Source organism: Marmota monax, unplaced genomic scaffold, assembly GCF_021218885.2.
Source record: "Marmota monax isolate L192 unplaced genomic scaffold, Marmota_monax_Labrador192_F-V1.1 WCK01_AAM20220418_F8-fsc00125, whole genome shotgun sequence".
NCBI lineage: Eukaryota > Metazoa > Chordata > Mammalia > Rodentia > Sciuridae > Marmota > Marmota monax.
The window spans coordinates 11472682-11487596 of NW_026695235.1; the positions used below are offsets into that span (position 1 = coordinate 11472682).

General features: G+C 61.8%; 1 protein-coding gene across 8 annotated transcripts in view; it reads right to left on the reverse strand.

Annotated features, from left to right (window-relative positions):
* Positions 1 to 14915, reverse strand: part of Cbs (cystathionine beta-synthase) — a 26597-nt gene continuing 11682 nt past the window's right edge. For 6 of the 8 annotated variants that reach the window (XM_046438874.2, XM_046438877.2, XM_046438881.2 and 3 more), the window contains 15 exons: positions 13622 to 13728; positions 11431 to 11565; positions 11011 to 11090; positions 10792 to 10926; positions 10334 to 10403; positions 9390 to 9481; positions 8630 to 8755; positions 8030 to 8114; positions 6725 to 6830; positions 5456 to 5533; positions 5211 to 5345; positions 4558 to 4666; positions 2514 to 2598; positions 1657 to 1698; positions 1 to 200 (listed from right to left, as the gene is read on the reverse strand). In XM_046438874.2, the coding sequence (XP_046294830.1) occupies positions 97 to 200; positions 1657 to 1698; positions 2514 to 2598; positions 4558 to 4666; positions 5211 to 5345; positions 5456 to 5533; positions 6725 to 6830; positions 8030 to 8114; positions 8630 to 8755; positions 9390 to 9481; positions 10334 to 10403; positions 10792 to 10926; positions 11011 to 11090; positions 11431 to 11565; positions 13622 to 13728 (1489 nt within the window). In that variant the 3' untranslated portion in view covers positions 1 to 96. The remainder of the gene's footprint in view (positions 201 to 1656; positions 1699 to 2513; positions 2599 to 4557; positions 4667 to 5210; positions 5346 to 5455; positions 5534 to 6724; positions 6831 to 8029; positions 8115 to 8629; positions 8756 to 9389; positions 9482 to 10333; positions 10404 to 10791; positions 10927 to 11010; positions 11091 to 11430; positions 11566 to 13621; positions 13729 to 14915) is intronic. The other 2 variants (XM_046438875.2, XM_046438880.2) reach the window with 1 other exon arrangement.

Consider the following 14915-nt stretch of genomic DNA (forward strand, 5'->3'; position numbering starts at 1 on the left):
TGCAGTTCCACTTTTATGAATCGTCCAGACCAGGGGGATCTGCTTAGCATCTGGAAAAGCAGAGGGAGGGTGGGAGCAAGGCGCGGACTCGCAGGATCATTTCCCGTCCTCCTCGTGAGCTGCCACGAAGTTCAGCAGGTCAATGGCCGTGACAACCCCAAACACCATCTGCCGCTCGCTGGACTCGCCATTGCTGTGGTCTGGGGAAGAAGACAGGGCCCCTGGTCAGGAGGCACCTGGCACAAAGCGGATCTGAGGCAGCACGCCACCCCAGGGCTGCTGCAGGCCGGCCAGCAAGGAGGCTGTGCTAGCCCTCCCCAGCCTCCTGTGCGTGGGCAGCACTGGGCAACCCAAACAGCCCAGGGCCACATTGTCTCCCTCCAACCGGAGCATGTGGGCAGAGCCAGACTGCAGGCTGACCTAATCCAGGCCCCCAGAAGGGACGGTCTGGGGGGCAGCACTGTCTCACCACCTCAGGACAAGCCTTGGTCCTCTCTACGCCAAGGCACCCTAGCAGGAGGCTCAGGCCATTGGTGCCCCGAGCGACACCTGCTCAGCCTCTGCCTGATTCTGTCAGCAGACGCAGTCCTTTCTCTGGGGCTCAGTCTTCAAATCAGTGCCAGCCCAGCCCCACACCACATAGCCAGCAGGCAGAGGGTGCTCCCGGTGGTTGGTGCTCATCGTCGGCTTGGCTGGGTCCTCCGGAATCTCGAGGTCTGCCCAGATAGTACTGGGATGTGTCTGTGAGTGTTTTGGATGAGCTCAGCATCTGAGTTAAGAACCCTGGAGGGCAGATGCCCTAGCCGGTGTGGTGGGCCTTGTCCAGTAAGTGGAGGGTCTGGACCAGCAAGGCCCCATCTCCCAGAGGAAGGGGTTTCCTGATTTTGGACTTAATTGACACATCACCTCTCCTGGGCTCCAGGCTGCTCTGGGGATCGAAACCTCCAAAACCACAGGCCAGTTCCTCACGACTCCTCTCTTTCTACAGATACATACCCTGTCAGCCCTGTTCTCTGGAGTCCCCTCATTCATTGGCAAGAGTCACCTCCAGGCACACAGAGGGCAGGCAGGGCAGAAGGGACGACTACCCAGACCCTGCTTCCTGCCTGAGCAGAGACCCTCGGGACTAGAGAGGCCCACAGTGGGCAGGGACCTTGGTGCCCCAGTAGGAGCCTCAGAAAAATAGAATCCAGAACAGAACCTGTGACCTGTGCTGCCTTTGCCCTATGGACCCCCTAAAACCTGTCTCCACGGAGGACCAGTGGTCAGTATTTGAGGTCTGCAGATCATGCAGTCTGTCACAGCCATTCAACTCTTCCAATGTCACATGATGGAGCCCAGAATGGGGACAAGCAGGACAAGTTCCAACAAAGCCTTCTCTGTGGGGCTGGGGTGCGCTCAGTGCGGAACACTGGCTCCCATGCCCAAGGCCCTGGGTTCCATCCCCAGCACCATAGGAAAAAATAAAAACACTTTGTGGACTCTGACGTTGGCACCCACTGTTTTCTGAGGTATTCAGATGTAAGTAAACGTGGGATCAGAGGAGAACCCCCACCCATGCTCAGGGTGGGACCCTGGATGCCTGCCTGTTGCCTCAGGAGGCTCTGGTTCTGAGTGGAGGGCTATTTTTTTGAGGGGTGGGATGGACGTACATACCTGCAGGCCCCCCCACCACTCCTGACCAGGCCTGGTCCCGTGCTGCAGAGCCAAGGACGGGAGAGGGTTAGATTGTGGTCGCCCCAGGCCCTCACTGACCAGCCTTGGCTGGGCCCCAGGGCCCTCTGCTTCCTAGGCACTTAAATCCTGGGCTCTTAGAAGGCGAGGAGGACCCTGCTGGCCTTCCGATGCCCAGGAAGCAGCTGTGTGAGCAGGGACCACAGTGCCCCAGAGCTGGCTGGAAGCAGACACCAAGGTACGGCCACAAACAGTCCCTCAGGGCCAGCGCCCAAGGGCAGGAGGCTGTCAAGTCAATGTGGCCTCTCCTGGGGACGCAGGACATTACCAGCAGCCAAGATTGCAACTGTTCCAGGTTTTCCTGGGATTGTCCCTTACAGTCCCAGAGACAGGCTAGGTGTGGTGGCAGACCCCTGTAATCCTCACTACTCACAAGGTAAACTTGAGCTGGGGATGTGGCTCAGTGGTAGGGTCCTAGCATGAGGCCCTGGGTTCAATGGCCAGTACAGCAAAAAAACAAGCATCCCTGTGACTGCCTGCCACCTAGGGCCAAGGGCCCACTGAGCCTGAGCCCCTGCACTGCAGCAGAGGAGCCCCTGCCCAGGTAACAGCGGGGTTTGCCAAGCACCGCCTACCCTGCACATCCCTGGAGACAAGGCTGGGATCACGGGCTCCCATGGCCGAGAGCCTGGGGTGGGGAATACACAAGTCAGTACCACCCACTCCCCGTCACCCGTGAAGGACGGGGTGTCTTCTGCACACAGCAGGACTGTGCACGTGGAGGCCCAGGCCAATCGGCACCCCACCCTGAGGACAGAGCGCTGTGTGGACCCACTTACACTGGATCTGCTCATGGACCACCAGGGCAAAGTGGTCAATCTCCAGGACGTGCGAGAGGGTGCCCAGCGTGTCCGTCAGGCGGATCTGGAAGGGAACCGTGGAGCACTCACTGGAGACAGAAGGCTGCTGCCTGCAGCATAGCCACCCACAGTCCCTCCACGGAAAGGATGTGGGGTGGGGGGAGGGCTGGCAGGGCACTGCCACGCCAGTCAGAGGGTGGCGCAGCACTCAAGAAACACACTCAGATGAGCTGCCAATCAGGGTAAGGGGGCCAGCAGATGCTGTTGGGAGGGGGTCAGCATGGCAGCCAGCTTTGTGAGCCCAGATCAGGGGTTGCGGGGCTGAGGAGGGAGGGATTGGTTATGGGATTCCTAGGGCCATACACACTGGGGTCTGTGACACTGTGATGACTCCCACTGGAGGCAAGCTCACACCTTGGAGGCATCTGTGGGACACAGGTGCCGGGCCAGGAAGCCCCCTGTCCTCAGAAGGGCCCACCCTACAGCCCTCACACCCTTCCCAGGGCCTGGTGGGGAATTCTCATCTTTTCCCAGTCCCACAACACACTGGGCGCAGCCACCTGACCCCACCTCCAGTGGGAAAATGGGCAGCAGCCCAAACAGAGATGCAAGCCAGCCCGGGCGGAGGGCTAGCAGCAGAAGTGGCCCCCCTGCAGGCTGGAGAGCGCTCCCACGCCTGGCACAGACGAGAACATGCACAGGAGGCCAAAGAGCAATGGACACACTCCCCATGAGGAAGGAGTCGGAGGTCAGCGCGTGGCTTCCATGAACAGCCACAGGCAGGTCCGTCTTGCTGGTGGGGAGGCGAGTGGGGCAGGAAGAAGCGCTGGGGCTGATGGACGTGGGTGGGTGAGGGTTTCCCGGGGGCATTTTACATCAAATCATGGAACTACATGCTCAGCACCCACTGTGTGCAACCACACCTCACTTAGGAACAGAAGAGGTGTGAAGGAAGGAAACTTCCAGAACTAGTCGGCAATGGGGAAGGCTGATCAGGAGGTCAAAGCCAGCCTCCGCAACTTAGTGAGGCCGTGAACAACTCAGTGAGACTTTGTCTCCAAGTAAAATACCCCAGAGGGGCTGTGAATGTGGCTCGGTGGTTGAGTGCCCCGGGGCTCAGTCCACAGTGTTAAAAGAACAAGACAGACCAAGGCTGGGACAAACACCCGCCCTCTGCAGAGGGGCCCGTGGTCAGGGAGGCCCAGGAGGCCATGTGAACAGCAGGAGAGCCAGGCTGGGAGGCCTCACCATGTGAGGGGACAGGGAGGGGCAGGGATTTCGGTTTTAACTCCAGGTGGGCTGGCTTTGTGGGGGTTAGAGGCCCAAGGGCCCTGTGAGGACCACAAAGGAGGCCGTGACAGGTGACGGGAAGGGGGAGGGCCGATCTGGCAGTGTCCGTGGGTATGCGAGACGCGGGAGAGGAGAGGTCAGGTCTGCAGCCTGCTCTGGGCGGAGCCCCTCAGCTCAGCAGCCTGCACAGCCAACACTCCCTGTTCCAGCTCATAGGGTCTGTGTGGAGAGCCAGGCTCTGCCCGGGGCCAGCAGAAGCAACGCCAGGCGCTGCCCTGGCAGCCACGACCTGGCCAGCACAGGGCCTGCTCTGGCCTGTCCCTGAAGAGCTGGGTTCTTACGAGGGGACCAGGTACACTAGGTGTTCTCCCACGGAAGCAGACACAACAAAGATGAAGGGTTGAGAGAAAGACCACCTGCGGAGGCCCTTGGGACTGCATTGGTGGTCCCCAGGCTGCTGCTGACCCCAGGCCCCACCACACAGCACCTGAGGGGAAGCGACCCTGGCCAGAGCTGCCCTTCTTGGCTCTGCACTTGAACCCTGGGCTTTGATGGGGTACAGGTGGCACCTGAGTGGGGTTACACCAGGGACCTGGTCCCCTTCCTCAGGAAGCACTTGTGCCCTGCTCTGAGGACAAACCAAGGCTGGAATAAATACCCGCCCTCTGCAGGTGCCCTGGAGAGAGGCAGAGGGTCCTGTGGGCAGGGGCTGCTCTACTCAGGGCGTACCAACCGGTTTGAACTGCTTGTAGAGGACTTTGCAGACTTGGTCTGACGGCTGCACCTTCCCAGCAAGCAGGGACGACAGCATGTTGCCAAGAGTCACCATCCCCAGGATGGCCCTGCAGGGGATAGAGAATGGGTGGGGGAAGGCAGGGGTCAGACTTGCCCACAGCTACACTGGGGGTCTCCGGCCTCCACCTGGCAGGAACACAGAGATCCCCCAGGACATGGTGAACTCAAGTCCTGGACTATTTCTGTTCTCACAGCTGTGGAGACTCCCAGGACTTTAAATGCTAGACGTGGGACAGCTGGTCACCTGGGCATGGCTGCCATGGACCTCTCCTGTGAGACACACCCCAAGGTACCTGCCACCTGCCACCTGCCTCCTGGGCAGAGGCCCAGGGCAAAAGTGTGTACGTGAGCAATGAGGCAGGAGCTCGGAGGCCCCGGCCGGAAGAACCCCCCATCGCACCTGCTGCCGCTCCAGGGGCTGACCAGCGGGTAGCCAAGGTTCTGAACACTATGCACAGTGACCACACCCTAGCAGCATGGGCCTCGGCTACCTCGTCTGGTGACACCACACATAGGGGCCAGGGGCTGCTTGTAGGGCCCAGAGGACGGAGCTCTGCACTGGGGTGGGGGTGGGGGGAAGCGGGGACTGACCCCGACTCCTCAACCACAGGCGCCTGGTCGAAGCCCTTCTCGCGGAGGATGGTGATGGTGTGCTCACAGGTGACGGTGGGCAGCACAGTCAGCGGGGCCGACAGGCTCAGCTCCTGAACTCGCAGGTGCCACCACCTAGGGAAAGGGAAGGCCGGGGACCGGTGCTTCACAGCAGGCCTCACCGCAGGGGCTACGGGGACCATGCACCCTGCCCAGGCGCTGTGTCCCTGCTCAGGCGTCCTTACCACGGCCTCTTCACCAAGAGGTCCTCCTCCTTCAAAAAGCCCTTCTGCAGCATCCACTTGTCACTCAGGAACTTGGACCTGCAGGGATTGTGGTGTCACCAAGGCCAAGGCCCCCACCACAGCCTCTGCACACGCCAGGTGCACACCCTGTGCACTCAGGGACGTGGTTCCTGGACCTTACTAGTCCAGGGGACAGTGAGAGCCTGGCAGAAGGTCCAGGGTTCAGGAGGACCTGGGCCAGGAACTGCAGGAGGAAGGGGCATCTGGTCAGCCAGGGCACCATGCTTGGGCTGATGGGCTCAGAGCCTTGGGTGAGGCTGTTTTCTGGGGCCTCTGTGCTCACAGCCCCTCAGGGGCCCCTAGGTAGCCCCCTCCTTGGCCTCCAGGTCTGCCCCAACAGAGGAAGTCCACCCTGCTCAAAGGACAGCAGAGGAAGCCACACAGCTGCTGCCACCTCCTAAGAGGCAGCCAAGTACCACCACACACGCACACTGACCCCTCACACTTCCTGCCCCACGCACACACCGTTACCACTCTCACAGACCAGGCTGCTCGCCAGCTCACACGTAGGCACAGCAGCCCACCCAAGTGCTCAGGGAGACGCGCTGCCGGGGCAGGCAGGAGCCCTGCTTAGGGCAACCTGGCAGTGGGCACCCAGGTATGAATCATCCCATGTCTGGGAACCCACCTGGGAGTGCCCACCCACTATGCCTGCCCAGCAAGGGCAGCAGGGTCATGCAGAGGCTCAGGCCAGGAGGAAGCCCTGTGTATAAGGGAGGGAATGGGGGATGGATGGCCTGTCCCAGCCTTGCTGCTCCACTGATCACAAGGCCTGCTGCAGGGCAGCTTCCCCCTGCTTCAGCGGGACCTGGGGTGAGGCACTACCCCATCGAAAGGAGCTGGAAGCCGAATGGCCACTCAGGGGGGCCAGGTCTGTCCTGCAAGTCGAAGGCCATGGCAAGCCACAGCAAGTTCTAAGGAACCCCGCCAGGACTGGTCCTGCCCAGGCTCTCTCAGGTTCAGGTCAGCAGGCGCCTGGATGGCAGGGGCAGCAGGCTCTCCCTTAAGGACACTGGTGCCACACACTGGCCCATGGAGCTGAGGCCTTGAGCCATGATAGGGGCAGAGACGGGGCCCCAGAGCTCCTGGGGCCCCGCCACCTCCAGATTCCTGCTGTCGGTTCCCTGGTGAGGCAGCGCAGGGCGGGGACAGCAGCCAGGCGGTGTCGAGGACAGGGGCAGGGCTGGAGGACAAGGGAGCAGGGCTCACATGTAGTTCCGCACGGAGTCGGGCAGGATGACCACACAGCGCTGACCCTCCTGCAGATCCTGGGCCGCCTTCACAGCCACAGCCATGGCGCTGCCGGAGCTGCCACCTGCCAAGGACCACGCAGCTGGCCATCTACACGCCTGGGTACATGCACACCCACACGCATGCCCAGGTACCCTCAGAGGCCCTGTGGGACGCTGGCACCGTGTGTGTGCTCCCTGCCCGTGAGTGCCTGTAGCACACCTGACCTACTCTGGGCAGAGCTGTGGGCAGAGGAGCAGGGCCTGCAAGGACCCACACATGCTTGACATTCCCGCTGAGGGCGAGTAAGAAGGCCCAGGAGGAGGTGAGACTTTCTGATCGGCCAGGGCAAGGCTGGTGACAGGGGATGCCCAAGGTGGGCTCTGGGTCCCACGCAAGCACCCCTGGTCCCGTTTGAGTGCCAGGGATAGCCTGCCGTCTCAGCGGCTGCTCACGGTCACCCCACGAGGAGGTGGGTGACACCAGGTCCTACCAACTGTGCCAGACCCTAGGAGCCTGAATCCAGGGGCTGCAGCTGCACCTCCAGCTGGGGCACATCTGGACTTGGCTCTAAGTGGCCACAAGAGCGTGGCCTGCAGGGAGACCCTCTTCTCCAGGGAGGCAGAGGGCCTGCTGCCTGCTCCCAGGGCCCAAGGCCAGGGAGCAAGTCGCCTTTCCCGCAGCGCTTGGCAGGTTCTTGTCATCAGCAGGGGCTTGGTCCCAGTCGTCAAGGTGGGACTGGGTGGCAGGGACTGGCTGCACGGAGGGCAGTTCCCACACATGGTGCTTCAAGTGGTAAACCCTGAGGTTTCACCAAACTGGCCCTGCTGTCCTGCATGGTATGGTCCCCAGTGCTGCTCTGTCCACCCTGAGCAGGCGGCCGAGGGCTCAGGTGAGGCTGGTGAGCCTAGTCCTGGACGGGCCTCTGGGCCACAGAGAAGGGAGCCACAAAGGTGGAGGGAGACCCAGCCCAGCCTCTCCAGGGCCCTGGGGGCACCCTGTCCTGGCTCTGGACCCCGCTGACGAGGAGCCCAACCATAGACAGGGCTGGTCTTGACTGAGTACCCCGAGAGCTCTGCCAAGAGCCCTGCCCCGCCCACCCTCACCTGCGCAGGTGAGCATGAGCTACAGCAAGAGCAAGCAACTGCTGCAGAGGAAGGCCAGGGCAGATGGCCCCCAAGCAGTGCACCGCTGCGGGCACACTGCCCCAGAGAGCCTAGGAGCTGGCAGAGGGCATGGCCCCCACTGCGCCTGCCCCACCACCCCAGGGGCGCCGCCGCTCACCACACAGCAGTCCTTCCTGTGCAATCAGCATGCGCGCAAAGGCGAAGGACTCCTCGTCGTTGCTCTTGAACCACTTGTCCACCACCTGTGGCCAGACGCCATGGAAGTCAGCTGGAGCAGGGACCACCTAAGACTTCTCTGGGTGGCTGTGGCCCCCAAAGAACCCAGCACCCCCGCCTGCAAACCTGGCGCTCTCTGCCCTTCCTGTTCCAACACGCTTCTCAACTACAGCCTCCGCCAGGACCGGGGGCTGCTGCAGGGCCTGGCATCTTACTTGGCCTGTGCCCTCACCACCCAGCCGCAGTGAGCCGTGGAGGCAGTGCCAGAGCGTGAACTTGGATCTGGTAGTGCCCCTTCCCAGGAGTTAACCCTGAGGACACCTGCTTTCATTTATTTTTTTGAGTCGAGGTCTTACTAAGTTGCTGAGGCTGGCCTAGAACCTGCGACCCTCCTGCCCCAGCCTGCCGTCACTGACCCCGATACCAGAAGCCCTCAAACTCCCTATGCTGGTGCTTATTCTTCCGTCCCACTCAGTGGAAAGCCAGTGCCCAGGCACCAGGCTGCAGCTGCCTGGCCGGGCAGTGCTCTGGCCCAACCTACCGCCCTGTCCAGCACCGTGGGGATGAAGTCGTAGCCAATCCCTTCCACCTCGTAGAAGGTCTGGTCTGTCTGGTTCAGCTCTTCGGGCTCCGCAAGGATGGACCCTTCCGGGTCCACCCCGATGATCTGCAGAGTGGGTGGTTTTAGTGTTCAAGCTGGGGACCAAACCTCATCTGGACTTACTGGAGGAGCCACCCCCACTGCTAACACGTGACTCTTAATGACCCATCCACAGGGCACACATGCTGTCTGGGGCTCAGAGGCAGGAAGAATGTCCAGAACCAGGCCCAGAGTAGGAGCTGTGACAACCCATCTGAAGCAGTGTCCTGAGTAGGACCCTCAGAGGTGACCTCCCACGGTTCCTCTGGAAAGGACCCCCCAGTACTGGGGCAGCCAGAGCCTTAAGGGACACAGGGAAGCTCTGGACATTGACCTCTTCCAGGTTGGTGGGCAATACCATCCAGAAAGAGTAGCCAGCCAGGTATTGCTGCAAGCCATCCTCAGACCAGCCCTGAACCCCAAATCCAGGGCCTGTCTCAACTCCACCCCCAGGCTGACCCTCATCTCCACTTAGCACAGCAGACCCTGGGTCATGGCAGGAGGAGACCCCACCCCTGAAGCACACTTGACAAACATCCCCCGGGGTGCAGATGGCAGTGCTCTGCGGCCCACGCCCAGGAACAGCTCGGGGCCCGGTGAGAAAGGCCAGTGGACCAGGCCACAGGCCCAGCAGTGCCAACCCGCCCCTGGCGCTACTCACTCTGCACCCAGGACACTTCTCCTTCAGCTTCCTGGCGATGCCTGTGATCGTGCCCCCCGTGCCCACAGTAGCCACCAGCATGTCCAGCTTCCCTGGTGGAGGGAGAAGGTCTCAGGCCAGTGTGGCCAGCCCCCACTCCTCGCCAATACCCAGAGCACGCAGCCCAGTGATCAAGTGCCCCAAGGAAAGTCCAGCCTCAAGTGCAAACGGAGCTCACGGCCTTCACGGGTCTGAGCAAGAAGACAGGGATGATGGCTTTTGCCCTGGCTCTGCTCAGAGACCCTCGGCCCTCAAAGCCCCCCATGGATGAGTCTGGAGCTGATGCCCACTGGGTGCAGGTGGCAGGACCGTGTCCCTTGTTGGTGATGGGAATAGTCCACTGAATTTTAAAAGGAAACGGGCAGACTGCTCAGGCTGGGCGCTGGCACGCCTGGGCCACCCCAGACCCTCCGGGCGAGTCTGAGCACAGGCAGGCCCAGGCGCCGGCCGCAACCCCCCGCCAGCCAGGCCTCTGTTGCCAAGTGAGAGGAGGCTGGCTCATAAAATGGGGCAAGCAAAGGCTTGGGCCAGCCTGTCACCTGGGCCAGTGCCAACGGGCGGCCGAGGCTCCCGCCTCCCAGCTCTTTCCCACAGGGATCTGCTGGCACAGCATCTCCCTGACCCCCAGGACTTGGCACTCGTGAGTGGACACGGTTCCAGGAGCCACATGCCTGTACGGACAATAAGCTAATTGTGGCCCTCAGCACCCAGCCTGGAGGTGGGGGAACAAGGCTGAGTTCACTGCCCGCTGCAGCTCGTCCCGCTGCCCTGGAGGCCATTTTAGAGAGGAACATTTCAGAGGGGTTCTGCAGGGTGAACAGGAGTTGGCCAGGAAGAGGACACGTGATCTGTACACTCCAGGCAACCAGGGACAAAGGAAACCGAGACCCACGGGGAGCACACACCATCACACTGCTGCAGGATCTCCTCCGCGGTGGCATCATAGTGGGCCAGGGGGTTGCTGGCATTGCGGTACTGTGCAGAGAGAGCCGAGGGCCAGGAGCGTGAAGGCCTCCGCCACACCAGCCACAGCCGGCTGGCCCCCAGCTCAGTGGAGGGCCAGGGAGGAGCCCAAGGCCCGGGACAGAGGGGCCGGTGGCGCAGGCAACCGCCGGCCCCCCAGAACACACAGCTCCTGTTCAGCCAGACACACGTCCAAGAGGAGTCGAGTCTGCCACCCGCAGAGCGCTCCGGGGCCTCGCTGAGCCACAGCTGGCAGCATGCAGGGCCGCAGGCCTGTGGCTCCATGGGCAGGAGCACGGCAGGCCCAGCGCCCACCACACTGCCCGAAGCCCGCAGAGCCCCGGGGATCTCTCGGATGGGCGCAGGACCAACCCCGGACGCCCGGGCTGCAGCACCTCACCTGGTCCAGGATGTGGGAATTGGGGATCTCGTTCTTCAGCCGCCACGCCACACCCACATGGGACTCGGGGGAGTCGAACCTGGCGTTGGTGGGCGTCCTCACGATCTCCGCCCCCAGGGCCCGCAGGACATCCACCTGCAGGTGGAGAGCCACACCTCGTCCTCCCGTCAGGCCTGAGCCGGGGCCCGCCGCGCCCCGCACCCAGCACCCAGCACCCACCTTCTCCATGCTCATCTTCTCAGGCATCACGATGATGCAGCGATAGCCCTTCACGGCCGCAGCCAGCGCCAGCCCGATCCCTGAGGGCAGCACGGAGGGTGTGAGGGGCCCGGGGGCTGGCCCTGCCCGTCCCTGTCAGGACACCAGGGACAAGCTCCAAGTCCAGCTGCCCTGCCAGGAAGGCCCTGGGCAGAGTACTGAGGACGTCCAAAACCCACCTCGGCACCTGCCACCCCCACGTGGGGCCAAGGGAACGCAGAGGCAGAACCACAGGCACCTCTGCTCACGAGGAAGAGCCCGGGGTCAGGATGGGATAGCAGCTGCAACAGCCAGTGCAGAGCCCAGCTGTGTTCACCCAAGAGATGCTGAGTGGGAAGGGTGGCCAGCACCGGCCACCCTCCTGCTGCTCCCTGCACCAACCTGTGTTCCCAGATGTCGGCTCAATGATCGTGTCCCCGGGTTTCAGGGTCCCATCGCGCTCGGCGTCCTCAATCATGCGCAGGCTGATGCGGTCCTTCACACTCCCGCCCGCGTTGAAGAACTCACACTTGGCCACTGGGAGCCAGAGATGGTTCAGGAGGGAGAAGACCCCGACCCCGATGGACTCCTGCTTACCCTCCGGTTACCAGACGCACCCCAGCGTGGCCCCAGGTTTGGGCTTATCCACTCTGGAAGTCGCCCCTCCACGCCCCTGCACCTGGGTGCTGGCGGATCAGGGCTTTCCCACTGCAGGCCACGCACACACCCCTACAGGGCACAGGGCGACTCTGCGAGAGTGAGGAAAAGACACCCAGGAGCCCCCACCAGGTGGACAGGCCACAATGTGTCCCTCTGAGGCAGGCAGTCCCACTGCAGCATGTAGGACTGCAGCAGGGCTGGCTGTGAGTCCCACACCTGAGGCCAGCTGAACTGGCAGGCCCTGCTGACCATCACCTTGATTGTCCTCCAGCCACGGCTGGGGTCACTCCCCTGCCCGAAGCCCCTCCCAACTGCGCTCTGAGGCCAGGGGCCTAGCCTGGGCTCTTCTTCCTTTAGGGAAGGCCTCTCTCCCCAGCTCTCAAAGTATTTAGTTTTCCAAGGGGGTGGGTATTAGTCTGCACCAATACGGTTTGAAGGAACCTGGACTGACCTGCAACACCCACAGCCACCCGCCTGACTCATCCGTGTTTCTGAAAACCACAACCAAACACTTCACCCCAGAACCAGGTGGAGGCGCTGTGGTTTGGGGTGGGGGTGGGGTGACGTGTGGCCGAGAGAGGCCTGCATCCCAGAGAGTCACTGGAGGATGCCTCTCACAGCTGGGGACGGCCCTGCTTGGGAATCCAGCTGCCGGGCCAGGCTGGCCCACCTTGGAGGCCACTACCAAGTGCAGACGTGGTCTGAGCAGCTTGGCTGGTGCCCTAGCCACCTCTGTACCGCCTGACAAAGGGACACAGCCCTGGTCTCCTGAAGGGGGCTGTTCTGGAGCAGTCTAGGTGCCTGGCAGTGCTCAGGGAGCAGGTCCGCATCTCTGGGGAACCCCACCCCTAGGGGGCGGGCAGGAGGCAGGCCCCCAGGCCCTCCACTCCCAGTGCCTCCAGCTGTCTCAGGACACCCCGTGGCAGGGACATCTCCTCTCCATGCAGCAGGGACCTTGGAGTCACAAGCTAGACACCTGGTCCCCAGCCTGTCCCCAGGCTCCTGGCCCTTCCGGCTGCCCTACTACTGGTTCCGAACCCAGACCCCGCTCCCTGGGGCTCAGGTGTGCAGGCCTCTCCCCCGGGAGGGTGCCCCTGCCCCTTCTGCTCTGGGAGCAGCTCCTTTACCCAGCAAAGGCTGAGGTAAGGTCCAGTGTTCGCTGCGGCTGCTGACCCTCCCAGGCCCCTTCTGCCTCGTCAGGGATTGGCTGAGCTCGGTCCCCACTACCGACACGGAAAATGAAAACCCCAAACACTGAGGCCTGGGAGAAAGAAATAGGAAGAGCCATACCACCTACCACCCAAGGTAAGTCCTTCCCACATGCCAGCCACAGGGGGAGACAGTGTCCCCTCCAACCCACAAGTGACACTCTCTAGGAAACCCTGATCTCTTCCAAGGCGACTGCTCCCAGGCACTGGCCACCGGCCCCCTGCTCGCGGCCCCACTTTCCGAGTGCACAAAGCGACGTGTTTAGCGGCTCATTTTCCACCAGGGAAGTGGGCCCATTCCCGTGGGGTCCCATTCCTGAATAAAGGCTGAAATGACCTGTGACGTGTGTCTGGCCGTCTCTCTGTTCTAACACTCACGAGCCAGCTGGACACAGAGATGGACCCCTCCTGTCCACTGATGGCCACACCCCTACCTAGGACTTGCCCACTTCCCCTGAAGTGGCCCCAGGGAAGCCCTGGGCACAATCTGCTCCGCTCTGCCTTGGGGTCTTCACCTCGCTCCTCACTCAAGGTCAGCTCCCCGCTGCCAGCAGCTCCGGGTGGCCCCCCTGCTCACCCTGACGAACCCCTATAGCACTTCCTTCTCGAACTTTACGGATATGACCTCCACCCGAGCCATCAGCAGGCTGCCTGCCCCACAGCCTGCGGCCCAGGGCTTCATCTGGGGTCCATCCCAGGGTCGGGGAGCGCGGGGCGGCACTCACAGAGCTCGCATTTGAGGCCAGCGCTCTTCCCGATCTTGTTGATCCTGACCATCGGGGTGTTCCCAATTTTCCTCAGAATATCTGGCAAGATTTTTGGAGAATTTGTCCTAAAACAAAGAGAGAGTCCACCATTACTCAGACGAACAAGACCAGACACCGACGGTACGGACAGTCCAGCTGCCCTCTTACAAAACGAACCAAGGACCTCGGGGCTGGCTGTGGGGAAGGGTCTGGACGGCCCACCAAGCCACAGGCGGGGAAAAATGACATCGCGACACACACACACACACACACACACACACGCCCTCCTAACACCTGCCAAGCCCAAACACGGTAATGCCCGTGGATTAGCCAAGGGCACTAGAATGTACCACATTTGTGTCCTGATCTGAACATGTCCTTTGGTCACCTAAGACCTTTATTATTTTTGCAACTTCTTGTGAGTTTTAAAATAATTTTCCAGTAAAAAAAAGTTAACAGCCAGGTGTGGTGGCACATGACTATAATCCCAGTGACCTGGGAGGCTGAGGCAGGAGGATGGCAAGTTTGAAGCCAGCCTCAGCAATTTAGAGAAACCCTGTCCCTCAAAATCAAAAGGGCTGAGGTGTAGTTCAGAGGAAGAGCACCTGCCCAGCGGGCACCAGGCTCTGGTTCCCACCCCATATCACAGGAGGGAAAATAGGTTAGAAACAACCTTGACTTTGAAACAACAAATCGGAGTCCCTGTTTCTAGGACACCTCTGCTGGGAATTCCAATCCCCCATCCCAGGGTCTGACTGCTAGGGTAGCTCTACTCCTCAGACCTCTGGCCAGCAAGGAGGACCGCAGGACCACAAGAAATGCCAGGCTTCTACCTGCTCTGGGCCCAGGACAATGCCAACAGTTCTACCTGACAAGATGGTGACAGGGACAGGGAGGCTGTGAGGCCAGCGGCTGTCCAGCAGCTCTGTGTGCACAAAGTGTGGCCCAGGCAGGTTCCCAAATGACCTTCCTGTGGCTCCCTCCACCCCAGGGAGGGGTGTGTCCCACCACCAGCCAAAACCTCCTGAGAAGACTCCGCAGAGGGCCTGAGGGGGCCAGCTCCCGTCAGCGTAAGAGGGCAAGGAGCGCAGCACCCCAGTGGTCGGGCACAGCTGCCTGCCCTGCAGGCCGGAACCCAGGACGGGGAGTGGGCAGCACCTGCGGGGCGGGGGAGGGGGTGTTGGGCTGGGCAGGATCAGGCTCGGCCCCCAGGGCAGGTGACAAGTTTGCTCACTCAGCAGGCCACAGTCTGCAGGTGACGGGGCTGAGAGGT